The sequence below is a fragment of the Cyrtonyx montezumae genome, unplaced genomic scaffold (assembly GCF_038088225.1).
Source record: "Cyrtonyx montezumae isolate F1298 unplaced genomic scaffold, pur_monq_1.0 scaffold_1, whole genome shotgun sequence".
NCBI classification, from domain to species: domain Eukaryota; kingdom Metazoa; phylum Chordata; class Aves; order Galliformes; family Odontophoridae; genus Cyrtonyx; species Cyrtonyx montezumae.
In genome coordinates this window covers 24,014,994-24,031,959 of record NW_027071825.1, presented here as the reverse complement: position 1 = coordinate 24,031,959, position 16,966 = coordinate 24,014,994, and the positions used below count along the sequence as shown (strand labels likewise).

Genomic DNA, 16,966 nt, shown 5'->3' with positions numbered 1-16,966 from the left:
TCTTTCAAGAGCAGAGCTTATTTGCTTGTCCATCCAGCTTCACCCTTCCTTTCCTTGTGCTTTCTTTCCAACCGCTGGGAATCCAAAGGTTCCCTGCAAAGGCAGAAGGCGCTTTTTGGTTATTTTTAGGTAGAAGAAACTGAATTTGTGGTTGTTTTATTATTTTTTTTCCAGCACAGCAAAGAAATCCTAAAGTTTCCCATGCTGAGGGAGGGTATGTGTGGGCTGCGAGCCTGTGCTTTGCATTTGACGGCAGTATATATTTAGACTTCTTTAGATTTCTGGCCCCTGAGTGAGATCTGCTTTTGCAGCTTCCTGTGCCTTTTCCTGCCCTTCGGAAATACAGGAGCTGCCAAGGTAACAGAGCCAGTCCATGTGGTGGCCTTGGTGGTGGGTATGGTGCCAGTGCCACCAACCTGGTGGCCTGAGCTGGTGAGGTAGCCTGGGTCATCTGTATGCTTTGCATGTGTCAGCGTCTCATGCATTCCTGGAGGTGACAGTGAACACATTTCATGGTCATTTGATCAAGGAAGAGCATGGCTGGTGGTATTTTAGGATGGAGTGGCATTAATGGGCATGAGTTAGTAGTGGGACTCAGTGAGTCCGTCTGATGGTTGGCCTTGGTGATCTGCAAGGTCTTTCCAACCTAAATGACTCTGATTCTATAATGAGAATGTTATTGCCTTAAAGTGAAGGGAAGAAGAAAGACCAGCCATTAAGCAGCTCCTCAGTTTCCCAAGGGGTTTGTGTGAGGGATGGGACTTTGTCTCCTGCACAAGGCCAGGGGCAGGAAGAAGGAATTTATTCATTTAAAGGAGTTGCAGCTTTGGTGTCAGGTTTGAGGATTGAACTACTGTCCTCCCTGAGCCCTGCATGGGATGTTCTGCTGGGTCTTGAGCAAGTGGGAGACCTATGGGAAGACACCAGGGTGGTGAATTACTGTCTCTGGAAGGGTATTAGAAGTGAATGGTGCTCCAAAAATAAGGGAAAAGGGGCTGCTCGGCAAAGAAAACGATATCATTGTGCCAAAGAAGTTGGGAAGTGCCCAAACTCAAGCAAAGTAGACCTCATGCAGAATGCTCAAAGGGGTAGGAAGTGGTTTCTCACCTCTGCCAATCACAGAATCATTAAGGTTGGAAGAAACCACTATGATGACCAAGTCCAACCACAAGCCCATCCCCACCATGCCCACTAAACCACGTCACTCAATGAAACATCTACCCTTTTTGTGAATACCTCCAGGGACTGTGACTCCACCACCTCCTTGGGCAGCCCATTCCAACATCTCACCACTCTTTCAAAGAAGAAATTTTTCCTAATATCCAGGCCTGGAACAAGGGGATGTTTGGGCACAGACCCCCACACCAGGTGGACAGTTCACCTAGACTTCTGGTGAACCCAATGGCAACAAAAGGATGGGTAGTGTGACCTAGAACATGAACATGGCCACAGCCCATCGTGCCCACCAGCTTGGCGATGGTCATCACCCCCACCATGTTTAGGGGGATCTGGCACATAGATGGCAGGTCTGGTCCTGTGTATATATAACAGCTCTGGCATGCTGGGGGAGGCACCAGCTGACTGGGGAAGAGTGAATGCAGTGCCTATATTTAAAAGCGGGGGGAGGAAGGAAAAAGTAAAGCAGGCAGGAATAGGGCTGCGAGCCTGACCTCAATTGCATGCCATTTCGGAACAGATTTTGGAGGCGAAAGAGGAAAATGAATCATGGGTTTGCCAAAGGTAGGTCACGCCGGGCTAACCTGGCATCCAAAGACTGGTTTTCTAAGTGCAGGCAACGTGCAGAGCTGCTTGTCGTAGTAATGCTTTTGCTATGGGAAAGTGTTGGCAAAGTAGAGCTGGTGGGAATAGAGCAGCACCAAGGTGGGGCTGGTTGGTGGCTGAGGGCTCTTGGGGTGAGTTGTGTGCTTGCTGGAGAATAGCAAGGATACCTCGTAGGAACCCAGGTCTTTGTGACTGGAAGGTGGAGATGGAGGGGAAAGAGGAGAAGCTTGAAGGCAGGATGGTGAGGTCTCAGCAGCATCATGCATGGATGCAGTGGGACCTGCCAGCATCGCTCACTCATATCTCCTGTGTACAGGGGTGATGATGAGCCTGGACTGGAGCAGGAAAGGGGGCTGCTGGATGAATGAAGAGGGAGAGGCAGTCATGCAGGAGAGAACTGGATGAACCTTGCTTGTGCTACCAGAGCAGAGCCTGGGGATGGTCACAATCACCATCTATAAATATACTGGGACGGGAAGCAGGGAAGAGAAGAGCTATTTAAGCCAAAAGGTCAATGCTGGCAAAAGTACAAATGGATATAAACTGTCCACAAATAAATTTAGGCTGAGTCTTAGGGGCAATCATTAGAGCTTTCCAATGGGAACAGTGCATTTTTCAGGGTTAGCCACACTTCAGCTTTAGGGCGTGGAGAGGTAGTCTCACTGTCTGCTATGGGCTGGAGAAGCAGTGGAAAATGCCAAGCTTCTTAAGGAACAAAAGACAAGTGCTGGTGATCGGTGCAGGGTGGTGCTGGTCTCCAGTGCCCCCAGTTTAGCTGTGCCCTCAGGACACAGCAATGTCTGGGGGAAGATGTCTTCTTCACCTGTGGGAATAGAGCTCACCCTGGCTCCCAGGCCAGGTCTTGGTGGGGAGTGGGTGGTAGATGCCCAATGGCACTTGGACAGTGGAGTCCAGTGTGAGCTTGTTCCAATGGGTTAATGCCATAGGAAATGGTGCCAGGACTCATGGGCGAGTCCAGGTGTCCCTGGAGGGCAATGGTGAGTATGGGCTGCATGGGATTTCAGTGCATCGTTCTCATCTCCTGGAACAGAGACCAGCCTCAGGGAAGGGGCTGGTATGCAGCACTGGGGTCTCTCCCTGCAACGTCCCCCTGTGTGCTGGTTGGTGCCCAGATGTGGCCCCAGTGCCTGTGTGGTGGTCACCAGAGGTGGCTATCTCCCCACCCTGCAAACTCCTGCGCTGGCCGATGGGGAGACGTGGTGCCAGTGACTCAGACAAAGATGAGGGCTTAATTAGCACGGGGAGAGGGGGAAGAAAGAGAGAGAGAAAGAGCCTTTCATTGCAACAAGATTGATGCCACCTCCCCCAGACAGTCACGTTCTGCCGCATCACCCTCCAGCCCGGCGTCATGTGCACAGTGCCTTACACTGGGGGACAAACGGGGCCAGGGAGTGGCTGTGTGGGACAAGGGGGTATTGCTTTTATTGAAAGCTTTGCTTGGTGAATGATTTTCTGGATCTGCAGCCTGCTTCACCCAGCCAGAATGGGACAGTCAGGGTTGGTGAGGAGATGGTCACCCCAAGGTGCTTGGTGTGGTCAATGTGGAAGGAGAATCCTCCCGCACCTGACTTAAAACACCCTCTGCCCCAGAGCTCGTGCTGAGTGTAACATCACCCCTGTGATTTCTTTCCCCTCCAGACCAATGATGCCTTAGGAGCCACCTGGAACTGGCTGTACTTCATCCCCCTCATCATCATTGGATCCTTCTTCGTCCTCAACCTTGTCCTGGGAGTGCTGTCAGGGTAAGCAAGCCATCGTCCTCCTGGTGTGCACCTGAGCCCTGCACCTGGTCCTGGTGCTGCCACGTCCCCATATCTTGCTATTCCCCTCCATGCCTGCCCTGCAACAAGGTGCTGAAGATTTTGGTGTTTTGATGTGCAAGATGTTGTCGGCAGTGACTGGGAGGGAAAAGGAGGGGGGAGCGATACAGGAATGCCTACGAGTTTGGAATGTGTCTGTAGCAAGGTGCGTGTTTGCCAGCTGATGGATCATGGTGGGCACGGGATGGGTTTGGGGGCTGTGGCTGGGGATGTCCAACACCACTTGCACATGGAGGGGGACACAGGGGCAAGATGACTGTCTCAGTTCTGATCTTCCAAGTGGAACAGAGATTTTCTTCCAAGCCATCAGGCCGGCCTTGGAGAGAAAAAGGCTTCTTGTTTCCATGACAATGAACTGTGGCTGCATCAGCGCATCCCCAGTGCTGGCAGGGGCTGGCATGTGGGGAGGGTGAGGGGTGGCAAGGCTGTACAGAGTGAGGGCAGTGGGGCATGGTGGGTGGGGGTGCTCCTGCTGGGCTGTAATCAGCATCCCCACGGAGCTTTGTGAGTGTTCCAAGCTGCTCTTTTGGGCATAGGATGGCTGTATGGCCAGAGACAGCCTTCAGTGAGGAGAAAAAAAAAAGAGATTTCTTTGCATGTGCATCGTATGATTCCTTGGTCTTTGTTTTGAAAAGTGTGCAGTTTCAGGATGCAGGGATCATTGTGGAAGCTGGCTGTCTCCATCACTGTCCTAAATGTCTCCATGAGCTCAGGTGTGATGGTGATGGCATGGTCCCCCCCCTTGATGTCTGTCCACACCAGGACTGAGTGGGGCAGCCCTTCTTACATCCACTGAATTGAATGCAGTCACCTCAGGCTCTTCCCAGGCGCTGGCTGGCATTTCCAATGTTTGTTTATTGCTGATAGGGTTTGTACTGGGGAAGGATGCAAGTGGGTGGGTGGCCTAATTGGCAATAGAGATGCTATCATGGTGTGCCAGCTACCTAAGGAAAAGCTTGACTGCTCAGCTCCTGGAGGGCTGGGTGAGGTGATGGAGGCATCCAGTCGGGCTGTGGATGGCCACCAGTGAGGCCACAGCCTCCTCGGGTGCAGGACCTAAGTGGTGGAGCTGGCTGTCCTCGTGGTGAGGCTGTTGGAGGACTGTGAGACGCGGTGCCCTTGGGGCAGAGGTGGGGGCTGCCTTCCTCACACTTTGCTTGCGGAGGTTTTGTTGGTTTTAATGTTGTGTTGTGCTGCAAGAGAGCACCGGGCACTGCTCTGGGAGGCAAAGGCTGACACCTCTGCTCTGCGTCTCCCAGCACCAGACTAAGCATGGAGGGGGGAGGTTGCACTGGGATCTGGTTGGGCCTCCTGCCTTCCCTGCTGCTGCTCAGCAGCTGTTCTGGCTGGGGAGCCAACCAGCCACCCGAAGCAGGTCATGAATGCCGAGAGGCTGCGGGAGGACATTCGTTTCATTTGCCACCATCAGAAGTTTGCCTGAGCCCAGATTTAGCAATCTTCTGGTTGCGATGCGCATCTCTCCCAACAGTCAGTTCCCCAACTGTTAGGCTGAGCCGTGACCTCCGTGATGTAAACAGCCTGGATCCATCTGCTCCTGAGCACTAAGTATGTGGGAGAGAAAAAAGCAATGATTTCCATCGTGCCGAGGCCCCTCAGTTTGCTCTCTAAATACTAACACGCACACATGCACTGGAATTGCATGCTCTGCTATCAGCAGAGATGGAGTCGCTCCAGGCATGGGGCTTGGAGAGCCAGATCTTCTGGGGTTTTGGCATTTATTACTGTGTCTATTAACTTTTTCCCCTCTATGGGTGCAATTACAGATCAATTAATTCCAACTGAAAGCAGGAAGGAAAAAAAAAAGAATTGGCCCTGTTCCCCTTTGAGCACATTTTGCAGGTACAGAGCCCAAGGAGATGTGACTGCTCAGCTTTTAAAGCTCCACGAGCTCCTGAAATAACCCTGGCAGGAGCATCGGAGCGAGTGGGGAAGGAGCAGTCAGTGCAGTGCTGTGGGGCTGGGAGCACAGCTCAGTACGTCGCGTGTCCCAGGGCTGGTGTAACCCAGGGCAATGCCAAAGCAAGAAATTGAGTAACGGTGGCAAGAGAAATGAAATCTATCTGCCTTGCTCCAAACAAGAGAGTAATTTAAATTCTCCTAATTGCTTCCACTCATCCCGGTGATGTTAAGTCTTTTCTGCCCCCCACCCTCAGCTCTTGTGCTAAGCCTTTGAAAGAAACGACTAATGTTATAATTAAAGGATCAATTTGGCAAGATTTCTTTGTCTTAAGATCTTCTTTCTTTCAGGTTGGGTTAGCTCTGCGTTCCCAGTCTCCTGAGAGTATTCTGCAGCTCCTCCAGGAGCCTTCTGTACCATCTCGAAAATCTTTTCACTTCTCTTCATTTGATTTGATTTTTTTTTTCCTTTTTCCTATCCAATTTTGAGGCGTAACAAATGATGAATAAGATTAAGTCTTAGCAATTAACGATCGGGGCGTTGAAGGGCACAAGCACGCGTTGTCAATGGGAGCAGGGTTTTCTGCTGCCCCATGTTCGAGTTGGATCAGATGGTTTGAAGCCAAACACTTGCTGGATGCCCCATCCCTGCAGACAGCTAAGGTCAGGCTGGGTGGGCTCTGAGCACTGATGGAGCTGCAGGTGTCCCTGCTCAGTGCAGGGAGTGGGACCATGTGGCCTTTCAGGGTCCCCTCCACCTCAAAGGGTTCTAAAATTAACATCTTGCAAAGGAGCAGTGCTCGTCTGCATGCAGCAGCCAGGTGGGCATCCATATTCATCGAGCACCTCTCTGCCTCGCCTGCCTGTGCCACCTCTCCCCAAGGGGCTGGCCCCCGTGTGAACACACTGCCTGACAAGAGGAGCGTGTCAGAAGTGCCGTGTCCCCCATGTCACTGGGAACAGCAGCTTCTCCTGCAGCCAGAGGCACGAGAGAGAAAAACCCACGGCCGCCAGGCAACGTAGGGGTCTCCCCTTTGATTTCTCCTTGGTAATTATTTGTTGGCATGCCTCAGCCTCTCCGTGTTTGCTGTTCTCTTGCAGATGTGCTCTGCGGACTCCCCGTGGTCTGCAGGCTGCGGGTGAAGGGCTCGCTTTGATGCTCTCCACAAAGCACTCGGCAGCCAGCTCTTGCTCACAGATTGCTTTTGAAGCTGTTTGTTCCAGTTCTTCCCTATTTCAGTTAGCAATAGCATCCACGAGCTGCTTGACTGGGTAGATGGGTCAGCCTGGTGGCTGGGCAAGGTCTTCTCCAACACAGCTGATTCTATGGCTTTGGCAATGCCCAGCTCCTCGGTGGCCGTGATCAGGAGAGGTTAATTTAGGAAAACTGGGGAAATTTAGGAAAACACAGGATAGATGTTAGGAAGAAATTCTTCATTTAGAGGGCTGGCCCTTCTGCCCAGACCAGTGAGTGCCCCATCCCTGGAGATGCCCCAGTCCATGAATGGGCCCTGGGCAGCCTGAGCTGGGGGGCAGCCAGCCCATGGCAGGGGTGGGGCTGGGGGGCTTTGAGGCCCCCTCCAACCCAACCATACTGTGATTCTATGAAAGAGGTGCTCACACCTTTGCTGGGTGGGTTGGGCAGGATCTCCCGAATGAATCACTGCACATTATCAGTCCTCTGTGCGCCGTAGGCGGCTGTTTGTTTGTTTTGCAGTGGCAATGACATATCTAGCAGTTGTTGTGGGTTTTGCACTTGATGGTTGGTTCTGAATCCATTGTATTTGCGTTTTGAAGCCATCAATTAGAGCGCGTGAATGTTGCTGGGATGCGAACGTGATGGAATACTGAAAAATGGTGATTTTTCGTGCTGTATCAGTACTAGCCCCACACCTCCCATCTGCAGGTTGCTGTCACTTGCAAAGAGGGACAAAACCCGCCTTGTTTACAGAGGATGAAATGCGGAGCCCAGGAGGGGATGGGAGGAGCGGCGTGTCCTTGGAACAGTGGGGGCACAGATGCAAACTCCCACCTTGTCACCTGGAGACGCATGTTGAGGCTGAGGCTCTGCAACTGGCTGTCAGTGGCTTTTAACGTTTGATATTTACCCTCTTTGACCTTTGTTTTTCTCTGCTTCAAAACAACAAGCTCTGCAAGCTCGTGGCTGCTCTGAGCCCAGCCTGTGCCCTGGGAAACTCGGCTGCATTTCCCTTTGGATCCTGGAGTGTCACTCCTCAGGAAGAGCACAGTGTCCTATGAAATGGTAGCCCTGTCCCCACTACCCTTGTGCATGGAGCCACACATCCATGCCCCTTGGAGGAATCCATTTACAAAGGGACCTCTGGTGCTGGGAACCGTGGTGGTTCCTCACCTGGAGCCCCTCCATCCCCTCTTCAGTGCTGGGGACAGTTGTCTGTTTGCACTGCCTTTTCCCCATGCTTTCACATGGGCATCACCTTCCCCTTCTGCCTCTGTTTTTGTTCACAGAAAACCCTTCTCCTCTTGGCATGTGGTGTCACTGCAAACCAGCATGACGTGCTCTCTGTGAATCATTCACGCTGCTCACTGTCAGCCCTGTCTAACACAAGCCCCTGTAGGACCTGGCAGAAGGCTTCCAGCAGTACCCACAAGAAAACCTCTTTTAAACCACAAGCTTCTCCCAAGGTAGAGGGCAACCATCAGCATCTGCCTCTGCTAAATGGGTCACTGATGTAAGGCACGACCTCAGCAGTGCAGTGTCAGACCCCGTGGCTGGCTGTGCCAGCCCTGCTGCCTGCTTGCACCTTCTGTTTAAGCTTCAGCACCAGCTTACAGACAGCACTCACTGCTCTTGTTTTAGCTCCTTTACACATCTCAGGTAGGTAGCAGCTGATCCTCCCGTTCTGCACCTGCCTCATCTACCTTTTCCAAATCTCCAGGTGCCAGCTCTGTCCTGTAACCTTCCCTAAGGTGAAGGTGCTCAAAACAGGAGCTGTGAGCCTCCTTCGTGCTGAGCAGAGCAGAAGCATTACCTGGTGCCTTCCAGATGGCATCCCTTGCTACACAGCCCACTGCAGCTGGCTTTCTCACAGCAGCGCGCTACTGCTGCCTCAGCTTCAGCATGCCAGCCTCTTCCCACCCCATCTGCTGCCGTGTGTCATTTTAGGACCATTTCAGGAGCTGGTTTGCTGGAGGTGTGCTTACTGGCCGTGAAAGGTGACGGCTGTGGAGGTGGTTGTCTTGTTTCAAAGCATGGAAACCACGGTGTTGGTGTGATCTGTGCTGTAGATAAGGGTGGTGAGGCAGTGGCACAGGCTGCCCAGGGAGGTGGTGGGGTCACCACCCCTGGAGATGTTCAGGAACTGAGGAGATGTGCCACTGAGGGACGTGGTTAGTGGGCATGGGATGGGGGTGCTGATGGACTTGATGATCTTAGTGTTTTTTTCCAACCTTAACGATTCTGTATATCCCCTCTGGACTCCAAGAAGCTCTTGGTGTAAATACAAGTGGGTTGCAGCATCTGTGATAGTTTTTCTCTTAGCCTTATTCCCCCCCCCCCAAATGAGGCTGTTCTGAGAATGCTTTCACGCTGTTTCTTCTCCCATTAAAACTTGATCTAGGCCCTGCAATGCTTTGAGCCAAGCACACCAATGAAGAAGAGGAATCTAGTGGTTGGCAACCCTGCCCACGGCATGGGGTTGGAAGTGGGTGGTCTTGAAGGTCCCTTCCAACCCAAGCAGTTCTATGATTCTATGGGGAGCAAGGCTGCCCAAGGTTCTCCTGCCAGGCATGGGAGTGGGAACGAAAGACAATTTGCAGCCACGGGAAGAGCAAGCCATCTGCTCCCATGGCCTCGGCAGGCTGGGCACGGATGGTGCCTGGCTGGTGGGAGAACAGATGGCACCGAACTCCCAGCACAATCCCTAGCCCTCCCCTGCATCCCTTGGTGCCTGCCATGGGTAATCCAAAGGCTGTGGTGACACCAGGTCCAACACAGCCCCACGTTTGGCATGAGGTGGACTTGTCTATAGCAAGGGTTTTTTTCATGCTGGAGGCCTGAACCTCTGTACCAGGCAGGTACATGCACCTTTACGGATTTGGGGACCTTCCATGGTGTTGGGGAGTGATGTCTGATCTCTTTTCAAAGCCAAACGGTGCCGTTCCACGGGGCACAACCCAGACACCGTGGGGAGCAGCATCCTTCATGGCATCCAGCCCCGTGCTTGGAGCGTTCCCAGGCGGCTGTCAGTCAGCACGGCCGGCCCCGCGCTCGCTGCACAGCGCTATCTCTACCCGCTGCTGCAAATTGGCTCTGAGCAATCCTTGATCTGTCAGCATCGCCTACCCACTCTCAGATGTCACCAGCCCCCGCTGCTGCCCTGCTTGGTAACGTGTCTCACTGAAATGTAATAATTCATTAAGTTGAGTTTAACTCCCCCCACACCCCCCCTTTCCTCCTCCTAATGGACAAAAGCAATTAGGCTCCATTAGGGAGCAGGAGTGTGGGAAGCTTCTCCCTTGGAGCTGCTGCCACAGCAGAAAGGGCTGTTGTGTCCCTGGGTGTATGCATGTGGCACCAGGTTCTTGCAGTCAGGGTTCTGCAATCCAGTGCTTGGACACGGGGAGATGGCATTTCGGCTTTTATCCCACTTGTCTGCAAGGGGCTGGGGGCTTTCCTGAGCAAACCATGCCCAGCCAAGCCAGGTTCAATGAGATTGCTGGAAAAGATGCTCCAACGACACAGGTCACACCAGGGCACAGCACCGGTGGGATGAAGGCACGGACCCCGCTGGCTCTGTCTGCTGATGGCATCTTCTCTCTCCTTGGCATCTCCATGTTGGCAGTGCACAGAAGCTGGCGTGGGGGATGAAGCACAGCCAGCACCATCCTGCCTTTCCCCCGCGCGAGGCAAGGAGATGTTCCACATGCCGTGCCCAAAGCGAGCGCCTTTCCCCGCCGGCTGTGGGAGGTGCTCCCCGCCCTTCCTTCCCTCCACTTAGGCTGCTTTTCTCTTCCTTTCCTTTTGTTCTCTCCCCCTTCCCTGCCCCAGGAAGAAAGTCTCATTTCAGGCTGAAAGCCGGAGCTGGAAGGAGAGAGTCATTTGATGCTCAATGCTGGAGCAGCAGGAAACTTCACCTTCCTGGGGTGGAATTAAAAATGCTTGAATTGTCTGCGGATCTTAAACAAGAGATGCAGGGAACATTTCAGGGCTTTTCACACAAGCACGCGCTCACACACTTTGCAAAAGCCCACACAGCATTAGGGGTGTAATAGCTCAGCTGGGGTGATGCACTTGAACTCCCCCTGCAGCAGACAGACCAATTCTTTCAGTTCTTTGGAATATTTTGAGGCTGGAGGTTGCTGCTGGGCTACGGGGAGAGAGATGTTCATCCTGTTGCTTGTTCTCCACAATCATGTTCCTCCCGGTGTGCAATCCATGTCCTGCTGGACTTGGGAACAGCAGCTGGCAAGTTCTATCCCAGTGATAAAAAAGGGAGTGCCAGGGGGAAGTCTGGAGCAGGGGATGCTCCATGTGTGTCAGTGTGCTCATTGCTAGAGCTGTAACGTGAGGGTAGATATCCCTTGGATGCACCAAGTACCCCCAGGTGCTTGGTGTTGGGGGTATGGGATCTCCTAGCTGTTTGTGTGTGGGTTTAGGAGTGGATATGAGGACGTGGATGCTGGCATATCCACGCACATTAGAAGCTGCATGAGCAGCGGGCATGGTGTTAGCTCTGAGATCCAAAGAATGACAACAGGAGTATCTTAAACCATGGGAAGACCTTCCAAGGAGGGACTGGAGTGAGAATGGAAGATCCTAAATCAGAGCCTAAAAGCATGCACCCTCGTGAATGGCATTGCAGGGTGAGATTTTGGAAGGGCCAGAGAGGTGATGGATGCCCCATCCTTAGAGGCATTCATGGTCAGGCTGGATGGGGCTCTGTGCACCTGATGAGCTGTAGGCATCCCTGTTCACTGCAGTGGATTGGACTAGATGATCTTTAAGGATCCCTTCCAACTAAAAACATCCTATGATTCTATAAATGTCCCACTTCATGGTGGCTTGCTGGAGACTGGGAGGGAACCCAGAGCAAATTTGCCAACCTGGTGTGGAACTTGGAGCAAGGGAAATGTTTGGCAACTGTTGCTGGAGAAGCAGATGAGCCTTGGATGGAGGATCACCTACCTTCTTCCCTTGTGCACAAGGAGCTGAGAGTTTCTCAGTGCTGCTTCTCTGCCCTCTTTGCTCATCCCATGCCTCTCAAGTGTGAATCCCATCTAGGAAGTGTGTCCCTTTTGATTTGACAGACCGGACTCTTGTTCTGCTGGCTCTGGCCACGAGATGGGTGACAACAGCAGAAACACCTGTGGCTGCCCATGCTGAGCTGGGGGTAGCAAGGTGGGGGGAGATGGGGTATGGATGGCATGTTGATGGGACCTCTATCTGTGCTCTCACCGTCCATCTGCCCCATTGCAGGGAGTTTGCCAAAGAGCGTGAGCGTGTGGAGAACCGCCGGGCCTTCATGAAGCTGCGGCGCCAGCAGCAGATCGAGCGGGAGCTCAACGGCTACCGGGCCTGGATAGACAAAGCGGGTAAAGGCCCGGGGTCCCAGGGGGAGGTGGGGATGCAGAGTGGTTGGGATGGAGAGTGGTCTCCTTGCAGCCCCAAGGTGGTCCTGGTGCTCACTGGGTGGCAGTGGGTGTGTGGGTGAGCTCAGCTCCAGCAGACATGATGGCAAATCTAACTTGTGAGTGAGCAGAGATGTGATCAGCTGAGGTGTTAGCGAAGGGCAAGGAGACCTTTGGAGATCTCACAGGGACGTGTAGAGGGGTTTCCTCTGAAAGCATGACTCAGAAACAAAATTTTCTATCTATGGTATTCAACCTATTTAGTGATTATTTAATAGGGTTGATCAGAAGTCGTTTCTCATTCTGATGCAATATGTTGTAGCTGCTCCTTGCAACCCCTGAGAATTTGCTTTTGGATACTTTATACTTGATAAGCAACCTCTAGCAACCACTACCAGGCTGGGCAAAGTGCTTAAGTCTGATGTGCTCAGCCAGTACTGGCGTGTCTCCTGATGCTGAGCTGTGTGTTTTGCATAGAGGAAGTCATGCTGGCTGAAGAGAACAAAAATGCTGGGACCTCAGCCTTAGAAGGTAAGAAAATGCCCTGCAAAAGCACCTACTGCCCTTCCTTGTGCCTGAAACTCTCCTCTGTGAGTGGAGAAGGTCTACAGATACTCCAATGGGGTCTGCAACCCAGCAGAGGGTTTGGGGGAGATGGATGGCTTAGCCCCTGAGAGAGCGTGGAGGCCAGGATATGACTGCTCCTGCATGAGGGGTATCTCTGTCCTGGGGTCAGCTGAAAGCGATTGTAGCTCCATCCCATGCCCAGACCTGAATTACCAAGTACTGATCACCTGGCCGTGGTCATGACTGGGCCAGCGTGGCTCCATCCTTGTTCCTCTTCCCTTCCCAGTGCTCAGGAGAGCCACCATCAAGAGGAACCGGACAGATGCCATGAACCGTGACTCCAGCGACGAGCACTGCGTCGATATCTCCTCTGTGGGCGAGCGGAGGCTGGCACAGAGGAGGCCTCTTCATCCCACCTTGGGTCAGTGTGGCTCAGAGCTTTCCTCCCCCAAACCTTGCCAGCACATTGAGTTGTGGTGGTTGCGTGCAGCACAGTTCAGACATCCACGTGCCATTGTGCTGGGAGCCAATCTTCTCACCTCCATGTCGTGATGAAGGCTGGAGATCCCAACTCCTCCTCTCACCATCCTTTTCCCTCAGGTAACCCCCTGAGTCGCTCTGGTCTCAAAGGAGTGGACGGAGCCTCGTATTTACGGCACAAAGAGCGGCTCCTGCGCATCTCCGTTCGCCACATGGTGAAATCCCAGGTCTTCTACTGGATTGTCTTGAGCCTGGTGGCTCTTAACACTGCCTGTGTGGCCATCGTCCATCACAACCAGCCAGCCTGGCTCACACACTTCCTCTGTGAGTCCCTGGGCTTGGTGCAGGGCTTGTATTTATCCTATAATTGTGAGCAGTGGTGATGGGAATCTTGCTGGAGGTCCATTTTGAATGCCTACAATTGTGGAGTCTGAGCTGGGAAGGTGTGAGTGTGCGTGGATGAGGCTGAGCAATGGTCCAGAAAGAACCCTCCAGCTGAAGCTTTGGTTCAGAGCATGGCACTGGAGATGCCAGTGACAGTGACTGGGGCATCCCCAAGTCCACTGTGGGCTGTGGTACAGAGTTTCAGAGGCAGTACATCCATGCCCATTCTGGCACGGAGCAACAGCACCAAAGTCAACCTCGTGGCAGTCATGTGCTGCTCCTGAGTTGTTGCAGGAGGGACAGTGCTGCTTTCTCATCCATGTTACTCTTATTCACCTTGAACATGTCCCCAGCAAGCACTGGGCTTGCCCAATCTGCATTAGCATGCTCAGGCCTACTGTGATCCCAGCATGACACAGTGTGGTGTGGCAGCTGGTCATGGAGAGAAGCATCTTTTGGACAAGGTGAAGAGCCAGACTGCTGCCTGCTAATGTTTGGGAAATAGCTTGAGAAGATTTTCACTGGCTTGTGGCTGTTTGGCTTAGTTACCCTGGCCAAGTTCCAGTTGTGCAATGATTTAGATCCAGACTGCTAATGTTCCCCTACAGGGCAGTGTGGTTAACATCTTGGAGAATGCTCCAACAATCATCGTATAATGTTAAGGAACTGCTCTGCTTCGTGCTATCCCTCACTGGTCCTCAGTATCCTGTGGGACACCAGTGCATCTACCCTGAAAGATTCACTTTGTGGGGCTGGTGCTCTGTTGTTCTCGTTTAGCTCCTTGCAGACTTGCTTCCTCGTTCCATACCTTGGGGAAGCAGCGTGCTCCTTGACTCGTCCCACCTCTGTGATGTGCTATGTGGGCCTCTGATGGGTGCATGCACACTGCTTTGTGCCCTGAGGGTAGCACATCTGGGTTTTCACTTTCAGACTATGCAGAGTTCCTGTTTCTTGGACTCTTCCTCCTGGAGATGTCCTTGAAGATGTATGGGATGGGGCCACGCCTGTACTTCCATTCTTCATTCAACTGCTTCGACTGTGGGGTAGGTCACCCCAGGCATGCTGCGGGCCAGGGAATATGTTTAGGGTTGTCTACAGAGCAAGGGAACAATGAGGACATGGTCCCTGCAGGGGCCTGGACAACCGAACTGAGAAACCAGGTTTTGGGGCAGGGTGGTGGGTGCTTTGCTCTCAAGAATGGGAACGCTTCCTGCAACAGCCTGTCCTGAGCTCATCTTTGACTCACAGCCATGTCTGTTTCCCAGGTCACAGTGGGAAGTATCTTTGAAGTGGTTTGGGCCATCTTCCGACCGGGGACCTCTTTTGGGATCAGTGTCCTACGAGCCCTTCGTCTCCTGCGAATATTTAAAATAACCAAGTGTGTACCAACCTGTCACCCTCCACCAGTCACTCCTTCTGGCATTGCTGCGGGTGCTCATCAGTGTCTCTGTTTTGTAGGTACTGGGCATCCCTGAGGAATTTGGTGGTCTCACTGATGAGCTCCATGAAGTCTATTATCAGCCTGCTCTTCTTGCTCTTCCTCTTCATTGTAGTCTTTGCTCTGCTGGGAATGCAGCTGTTTGGAGGCGGGTAGGTCACTGCAAGTGTTGGGGAAATGGAGCTTTGCTGGGTGATTTTGAAGCTAAGAGCTGATAGCCTTGTGGGTGTCAAGAATTCTGCAGTTGTGCTCCTCAGCCTGCTGCAACCAATGGCAACTTTCCCACACAAAAGTCCCTGCTTATGTGGTGCCTCAGGGCTATAGGACTCCTCCTAGCCAGGATATATTTGTTCTGTGTTTTGGCATTACGTGGCCAGCAGATCTTCCATAGAGTGGGTGAAGTCCCTGCTAAGCATGAGTAAGCAGCCTATGGTTTGATGATCATCTTACTCACATCCTTCTGGTTCCACTTTCAGGTTTAACTTCATTGATGGGACACCATCGGCCAACTTTGACACCTTCCCTGCAGCCATCATGACAGTGTTCCAGGTACGAGCTGCAATGGGACACAGCCAGATGGGCTTGGGGCCATTTTCTCACTGCACTCTGGCTGGATGGGGCTCTAAACCAAGCAAGTCTCCCTCCATCATCATCTTCCAGGACATAACTTGCTCCCTTTTTGTCATTATACATGGTGAAAGAGTTTCAAAACTCTTCTGAGGAGACTCAGTCTTTTGGCAGTCAGATATTCTCTCCCTCAAGGCTGCACGTGTAGAACAGATCTTCATAGTCACCTCTTGCCCTGTCTGGGATGGCTTGATGGGACTGATGGTGGTGAGAAGGTGGCTGGTGACAGACCTGCTGGCTTTCTTTCTGCAGATCTTGACGGGTGAGGACTGGAACGAGGTGATGTACAATGGCATCCGCTCCCAGGGAGGCGTTCGCTCGGGCATGTGGTCCTCCATCTATTTCATCGTCCTCACCTTGTTTGGGAACTGTATCCACCCAGCCACCGTGCTTTTTGCAGAAATAAACCCATCTCATCTCCTTCTTTGCAGACCCACTCTCCCCACCACTGCTCCTTCCTCCTTTCCCCATCAGGGAAGTCCCATCACGTGTGGGGCAGTCCTGGATGTGCCAAATGCAGATAAGGAGCTGTTTGGAGATGCACTGTGGGTGATTCAGATGGGATGGATGAGGCATTTGTCCCTGTGGTTGCTCCTCACTGAGCTATGAGGAGCCATCAAGGCCACCCTCCCTCGGTGGCTGCCAATGCCCATGTCCTTAACACGTGGCTTATGCATCCTTAGCTGCTCGCAGATACTCTGCTGAATGTCTTCTTGGCCATTGCAGTGGACAACCTGGCTAATGCTCAGGAGCTGACCAAGGTAATTTCCCAGTTGCTCCTTTTTCTTCTTACTGGTGGGAAGGGTGGGTGAGAGGGGATGGCACCAGGAGCAGTGCCTGCGACCTCTTGGTCCCTTAGCTCCGCTCAACTTGCAAAGAGGTCACCTCAGATTGGCTGTGGGGTTCTTCCTCCAGGAGTGCCCACGGGGAGCTCCCCTGAGGTACCAACCCCTGTCACTGGACCTCAGTTTGGGGAAGTACTCCAACCCACCGCTCTCGTGAACACTCACACTTTGCATCAAGCATGGCCTAACCATTTCTCCACTGAAGTTCCCTAGCTTTGTTTGCCCCCAGCCACACTGAGATAACTCTAATCTATCTGGTGTGGGCTGTTGTTTACTGGAGATGTGGCAGGGAAGTGCTTTCCAGTGGTGTCACTATTTACTCCTCATCTGCCCGCAGGGCAGTGGAGGTGATTTAGAATGCAATTTAGGATGGTGCTTGAGAAACTCATTGGGCTTGACTGCTTTTAAGTCTGAGATGGGAAATATTTGAGGAAGGCTAAATGTTGGGGCACCATTTGGGTAAAGGCAAGGAGGCA

General features: G+C 52.6%; 1 protein-coding gene across 1 annotated transcript in view; it reads left to right on the top strand.

The window, feature by feature from the left end:
• CACNA1E (calcium voltage-gated channel subunit alpha1 E) overlaps window positions 1-16,966 on the top strand; it is a 70,365-nt gene that overhangs the window by 23,401 nt on the left and 29,998 nt on the right. Inside the window, exons 8-18 of the mRNA XM_065744796.1 lie at window positions 3,442-3,545; window positions 11,998-12,113; window positions 12,627-12,680; window positions 13,003-13,137; window positions 13,317-13,520; window positions 14,511-14,623; window positions 14,846-14,958; window positions 15,039-15,170; window positions 15,495-15,567; window positions 15,898-16,015; window positions 16,339-16,406. Of these exons, the coding sequence (XP_065600868.1) occupies window positions 3,442-3,545; window positions 11,998-12,113; window positions 12,627-12,680; window positions 13,003-13,137; window positions 13,317-13,520; window positions 14,511-14,623; window positions 14,846-14,958; window positions 15,039-15,170; window positions 15,495-15,567; window positions 15,898-16,015; window positions 16,339-16,406 (1,230 nt within the window). The remainder of the gene's footprint in view (window positions 1-3,441; window positions 3,546-11,997; window positions 12,114-12,626; window positions 12,681-13,002; window positions 13,138-13,316; window positions 13,521-14,510; window positions 14,624-14,845; window positions 14,959-15,038; window positions 15,171-15,494; window positions 15,568-15,897; window positions 16,016-16,338; window positions 16,407-16,966) is intronic.